The sequence below is a fragment of the Nestor notabilis genome, unplaced genomic scaffold (assembly GCF_000696875.1).
Source record: "Nestor notabilis isolate BGI_N333 unplaced genomic scaffold, ASM69687v1 scaffold5383, whole genome shotgun sequence".
Lineage (NCBI taxonomy): Eukaryota > Metazoa > Chordata > Aves > Psittaciformes > Psittacidae > Nestor > Nestor notabilis.
In genome coordinates this window covers 109,280-116,127 of record NW_009921399.1, presented here as the reverse complement: position 1 = coordinate 116,127, position 6,848 = coordinate 109,280, and the positions used below count along the sequence as shown (strand labels likewise).

General features: G+C 45.8%; 1 protein-coding gene across 1 annotated transcript in view; it reads left to right on the top strand.

The window, feature by feature from the left end:
* Nucleotides 1–6,686: 6,686 nt before the first annotated feature.
* The window catches only part of LOC104403090 (zinc metalloproteinase-disintegrin-like batroxstatin-2), a 19,659-nt gene continuing 19,497 nt past the window's right edge, over nucleotides 6,687–6,848 (top strand). Inside the window, exon 1 of the mRNA XM_010011129.1 lies at nucleotides 6,687–6,738. Within this exon, the coding sequence (XP_010009431.1) occupies nucleotides 6,687–6,738 (52 nt within the window). The remainder of the gene's footprint in view (nucleotides 6,739–6,848) is intronic.

Sequence of the window (6,848 nt, the reverse complement as noted above, 5' to 3'; positions counted from 1 at the left end):
CACGTATATATGTATATATATATATTAACCATTAGAAATAGCTTACACTGAGCTGCTCAGAAGCAAGACAGCATCATTACTGGAGGCTCTGGGCTACTTTGCTGCAGACAACACTGAGGCTTAGAGGATCTGGAATTGTTTCTTTATCTCACCAGAGACCTCCTATGAGACCTTGAATCCTTAATCCCAAATTCTCCTCCATCTGCAAAACAGGCCTAAATAGATGCTTTAATTCACCTTTTGTCTTGTGGCAGCTTTCAGCTTCTTGGTAAAAGGGAAGGCTCAGATGAGGACTCAGGACTGCCAACTCCAAGCATTCAAAACCATCAGCCAAGCCTAAACAAATAACAAAGAGACCAGGAGATTAAAAGCAATAAATTATGTATTTGAGTTCTTTTTGTTTGCTTTCTCAGTTTGTGTTGCTCAGGTTTGGATTTTCAAGATCCCCAAGACCTAGAAAACCGTTTTCTTTTTCATTAAAATAACAAGAATAACAACTGAAAGCTGACACTACAAACTATTCACATGACTCCAGGGGTCAAGGCTTCAGGGAAAGCAATAAATGTACTGAGACTCATCATAAAACCATGTGAGTTGGCAGGCCCTCTATGCCTCAAGTCTATCAGGATGAGGCCCCAGTAAACAGAGCCATTTAGAAGTTCTACGTTGGAGTAATCCCAGCAGGAAGGTCACTGAAAGATACATCTGCCCCTTCAGTACCAGCACTGGAAGCAACACCCTTCACACAGCCCACTAGAAATGCAAAAGAACCCAAAATCCCCACTTTAGTCCAGCATTTCAAATACATCATATTCATACGTAAGAAGAGGCCCAAGTGCTGCGTGAAAGCAGCTGAAATATGCACAGCAGTTTGGACAAGTAAAACGAGGTAATTTGTGTAAGAGATGTCTACCTCTAAGGAAACAGTGCAGTTCCATCCCTTGATCTATCCTATTACACTTACTAGGGGTTGCCTGTTGTCAATAAACACTTTCAAGGCCTATTTAATGAAGAGAACATGAAAGGTAATGAAACACATTTGAGTGCTGCCATCCCCTATAGCCAAAGGATCCACAAATGCTCCAGCTCATCAGTGGGTTGTTGGGTTTTTTTCCTTTTCCACTTTCACTACAGTTGCTCACACAAAAACAGTAGGAAAACCCACCCTTGTCAGACTGGGCCAAGGTGAGCTCTTGGGCTAGAGACAGAGGAGCTGCTTTTGATGTAAACACCCAGCATATTTGCAGGATGTCGTTGGTAGCATGTAAGGATGTGGTAGACATGGCATCCTGATGCAGACACAATCCTACCAGTACCCATAAGGCTTGTTTAGGATGGAAGGTGCCTTTACTCTGCTGGTCCAAAGCACAGCTTGGCTGGTGGATAGCCCTGTCCACACTGGGAGCTCTTTGTCAGTAACTACATCAAGTTTCCTATGCCAGGAAAGAACTCCTGCTGCAGAGGAGGCTCAGGTTGGACAGTTGCTTCTTTGTTCATGTTCTTGCCTCAAGCGTGGAGTAAGATGACTCAATAAAATGTTCTCTCTGTGTGTGGGAAGCAATTGGAGTCCACCAGACTGGAGACACTAGGACAGGTCATCCAGGTAAAATAGTCCTGCTTCCCCTTTCTTGTTGGCCAGAAAAGAGCTGGATGTCTTGCCAGCTCTCTCCAGAGGGAAAGGATTTGAGCTGAAAGGCTGGATTGTGACAGAACTGGCAGGACAGCAGGAGGGCAGGCAGGTGCAGGACTTTCCATGGACAATGCAGGGGTGAAGGAGGGAGAGGATGGGCAGAGATGAGGTTCAGTTCACGGAGGTCTAAGATGTGGATCCACTGCATGCACACTGCCTTGCACAGCTCTAACACAACCCAGTAGGTGTTCCTGTGGCCTCCTCTCTCCTAAACCCCTGCTCTGAGATTGAGCCCTAATGCACAGCAAGCAGAGCCCCAGGTGGATGCCAGTCAGCAGAGAATCATGCTAGACACCACGTCACAGCACGCAGGATGCCCTGGTCCCTTGGGAAAATCGAGCCAGACCTCACATACAAGTGCAAACAATACAATAAGCAACACCTTAAAGGGGAACTAAGCCCCCAGCCCTTAATTCACAATGATCTGCATTGTCACTGCTGCTGTGCAGATGGAGAACATTAAACAGCTTGTACGTGTGCACACAATTGCACAACACATGGCACAGCCAGAAATGTGTTTTCTGAGAAGCATGGACCTTCAAAAAACCACCTTAATCACACTGAGAAGTTATGAGAAGTTCTTAAGAAATATGTCAAAGGTCTGTACCTCCAGTATCTACAAGCACCTATAAGACCTTCAAGCACCTTCAGCCTGCGTGACATTGCTTCTCTATAGACTACGTGATATTGGTGCAGGAGAATGAAGCAAAATGCAGCTAATAAAGATTGATACAGAAAGAAGATGAAGCAACCATTTCTTGTGTTACATTTGGAAGAAAAGGGAAGGAAGAACACGCTTGTAACATACCATATATGTCTACAATCTTCTCCAAGGCAAGAAAGTGTGACAAACAAAAGTAGTTTGTAATGAGGTTTCATTAGTCAAAATCAGATGACTGTCTGTGATCTGCCTAAAGCCACACCAAAAATAACTTGGCTGGTGCTTGCTAAGTGAATTTCAACCACAGTTGAGTCGAAAGCATTTTACTTTACGTTATATCCTGTATGAACTGTAGCCAAGTGCTGCACATAAGCCGAGGAGCAGGTAAATAGTGGCAAGAAGGGAAATAACTTTTCCAGACACTCTAAATAGGCATAAAGCAGTGATCTGACGATAGCCTTCAACAGGAACCCAGAAAATAAGGACAAAACACTGAAGACTGGTAGCTGAGGAAAAGCAGGATGACCAACTTTGGGAATGTATGAGACAACAGAGGCAAGCACAAGAAAAAGCTTTATGCAAAGAGCAGGTTTTTAAGAGGAACTGTAGAGCTGATCCAAGGGGCCTGGAAGGCAATAGAAGGTCTTCTGTTGACTTCAATGGGTTTTGGATCAGGCCTGGAAATGGAGGGGAAGGGCTGGAGCTGGCACGGAGAGGCAGGTTGTGGGGAGACTGGAATGCAGCTGCGAATAGACAGAGGAAGCAATGAGGAGCATAGGGCTGGAACTCGGGAACACAGGGCAAAAGCCACATGGTTCTGTTTGTGTATCAGAGAAAAATAACCTACAGGTTGGCTTGGTTGAAGCTTGGGAGAAGAAAACGAAGGAAGGCGGAGGGCAGGTTGCTGTGAGCTGAACCAAGGGACCCATGCTTGGCCTAGTGGCTGTGGTGTGTGGGATACCACATTCTTTCTCTGAACTTGCTCCCAGGAGGAACAGGATGTGGATGCTGAGCTAAGAGGCAGAGCTGCTGAGCTGTTTGTCCCAGGGTCAGACGGGGGAATGCAGAAGGGAAGAAACAGAGATAGATGGAAGAACTAAATTATCTCTTTCAACTGCTTATCTCTGTCTGTTCTATGGGTGTCCTTACATGTATCTATTGAAGCGCAGGAGAAACATACCTGTTGTTTACACACTCCTGACAATCCCTCTTAGGTGAATTAGTACCTTTGCAAACCCGGTTCAAAGTGGACTTTAGGACAAGGCAGAAGCAGAGAAGTGCTTCAAACCCTGTTTTTTTCTGAGCTCAGTCTAGTGCCCCGCACACAACAATCATTTCACTTTTGAGACTCAGTTTAACCTCAGTATTTGTGCAGACCCTCAGTGTAGTGGTGACTTTCACCCTCTACTGCTCCCTTCTTTTCATTGAGCAGATCACACTTGAGTTAAAAACACTGATGTTGAAGTTACTAAATGCTGAGACAATCTCATCATCCAGTTTTACCCTGCCACGAGCATGAGAAATGCTCACTAAGACATTGCACAATTGTAAAGGGGTTACAAAGAGCCAGAAGCAGTTTTCCTGTCAGGTACCCTCCTGACCACCTCCGGGGGAAGAAGCCACCATCAGACTGTTACAGAATCACTGAAGCAAGGGCAGAAACACCAACTGCTTCTCAAGTCGCAGAAGGAAATGACACCCAGTTCCCTTTCAAGTCTATCCAAGACCTTCACCACATCACGTTCTCCTCTTAGTGCCAGCTCTCGGTTGGTATGTGGCATCTATTCATAAAGTAACTCTCCATCCTTTGCTGTATGAAAGCACAGCTTAATAAGAACATTAGTTTAGGAGACTGGTAGGGTCAGCGCATGGTTTTCAAGTGCGTCACGCAGAGAGAATGAGCTGAGATTAATGCTTGGATTGCAGCCACTCAGTTTCAAAGCCAGTTGTTCAGTTATCTTAATCGTCTTTGTAAGACTTAGTCCAAGACTGCATTGCTTGTTTCCAACCATACAACACTTCAAATAGTAAATTGTCTGCCTTTTAGACTAAGCTTTATCATATTAGAACTAAAAAGGTACCGACATAATGACACGAGTCCTCTTTGACGGAACAAACACCTTGGCAGGGAGATGTCCAAACCCTTCACAAGGGTGCTTTGTGAGTTCTTCGCCTGAAGTGCTCTTTCCTAAGCCAGGATGGCAACACGGTTTCCCATGGTATGTGACCTCTCGTACAGAATGCACGCTCACCCTGTCTCCCTCCAAGCTGGAGTGTCCCTCTAGAAGAAGCTGCTACCAAAACCACATTCCTGTCCCAAGAGGGTTAGGTTGCAGCTCTGTCCTGGGAAGGCTCGCATCCTGAGGCACTCAGAGATGGAAGAACCATCTAGAAAGGTGTCCTTTGTCAAAGCACAGTAATAGCTAAAACGAGGCTTGTTCTAATAAGAGGAGGGAGATTAATATTGCCCTGAGCTATGACAACATTGCTGCAGCTCACCTGAACTCCTGGGTTCCAGCTCTACAGGATACAAGAGGTTTCATAGAATTCCAGCCTGGTTTGTGCTGGAAGGAACCCCAAAGCTTCTCCAGCTCCAACCCCTGCCACGGGCAGGGACACCTTCCACTAGAGCAGGTTGCTCCAAGCCCCTGTGTCCAACCTGGCCTTGAACACTGCCAGGGATGGGGCAGCCACAGCTTCTCTGGGCACCCTGTGCCAGCGCCTCAGCACCCTCACAGGGAAGAGCTTCTGCCCAAGAACTCCCCTCAATCTCCCCTCTGGCAGGTTCAAGCCATTCCCCTTGTCCTGTCCCTACAGGTCCTTGTCCAAAGCCCTTCTCTCCAGCATTAGTCACTGGAAGGCCCCAGAGCAGGACTGCAGGAGGGGTCTCCTCAAAGCACAGCAGAGGTCCCTTCCCTTGACCTGCTGCTCATGCTCTGGGGATGCAGCCCAACATACCCATGTTTGAGGGTCGTTATCAGCACTCCGCAGACAGATGCCCCTTTCCCCTCTCAGGTCCTCTTCCTGCCACTCAATCCTCCTCCAGAGGCTTTCAAACACTTGCAGAGTCTGTTCTAACCCAGCATTACTCGTGAAGATCACAGTGGTTGCACTAGCACATCTCAGAGCAGGCTCTGAGGCCAATGTGCCTTGTCTACACTTCACTCCTGCGAAGGAACATTTTACACTTCCATATCCCTGTAACAACATTGTGCTGCTCCACAGCAGAGCACAGCCTCCAACAGACTGGAATAACTGCTCCATAAATCACAAAGCCTGTAGGTCAAGAGCTAAATGGCAAGAGAAGCTGCACAAAGGGTTTCTATGTGCATGCAGCTCAACATCCCTCAGAGCAAGCCAAGCCAAAGCAACATGCCTGGGTGCAATACTCCACAGTTATCCAAAAGTACTTCTAATATAAGTGTGAATTTGTTAGCTGTGGCAGAGGAACTTCTCCTCTAAATTTATCTAGAGTTACTTATTTACACATGACTATAATAAATGAATATATAAAACTGTTGTGTGTGTTGCTAATACAAATTTATACTCATATACTGAAGTACACAGCATGATCCCTTCTAGGGCTATGCTCTCTGTAACACCTACTCTAACAGATAAGAAGTGAAACACCTATAAAACAGCTCCACATTGATAGCTGTGGCCCTAAGCAGCACGCAGTACTATGTTATTACAACTGGCTGTGGCCATGTGGTAAGTTTCTAGCACTGATTTTAGAACATTAATTGACAGATACCACCTTGATTGCTCACTTGTCTGCATCCCCTTTTACTGAGATGTTATCACACGAACCTCAAGCAAACATTACTAATACAGAAAGAGCAGAGAAGCACCTACTCAGTGTTTGCACTGCATGATTCACAGACACAGATTAAAGGGTCACCAGCAAGAACTGAAACGCATCTTTAATGCCAGCCCCATGTACCGGTTTCACCCTAAACCTCTTGAAAACCTTCCCATTCCTCGCAAGGTACCCACTGTTGTAGCTTTTTACCAGTCAGACTATAAAAGAGAACTTTAGGACCACTCCAGTCTCCCTCTGATGAAGACTTCTAGGGAACCTATTTCAAAGGAATAATCAATATATCACAATTCGAGTGACATTAACTCACCAGCAGGAACTTCCGCTTGCTGTAACACTCTGTGACTTGAAATTGTGCAACACCTTTAGTAAACACTTCCTCATATAGGAACAAGAATCAAGCTGAACAACTCGCTCCTTCTCATTCAGTGCATGGGAGAGGACTAGGACTGCTCACAGCCTGGGGAGCCGGCGTTCCCAGCTGCACGGAGCACCACCAGCAGAGCACAACTGAGATGACTCTCACACTGTTTCTTTCTGTCGTTTTGCTGCATTTCCTCCAACAAGGTATGGATTCTATGGCTTTAAACCCTTTGCCAGTGGCTGCTGTGGAACTTTATACAGCTCTTCTGAATTTTTAATTATTAACATGTAGATAATACGGAAGAACAGTGGAT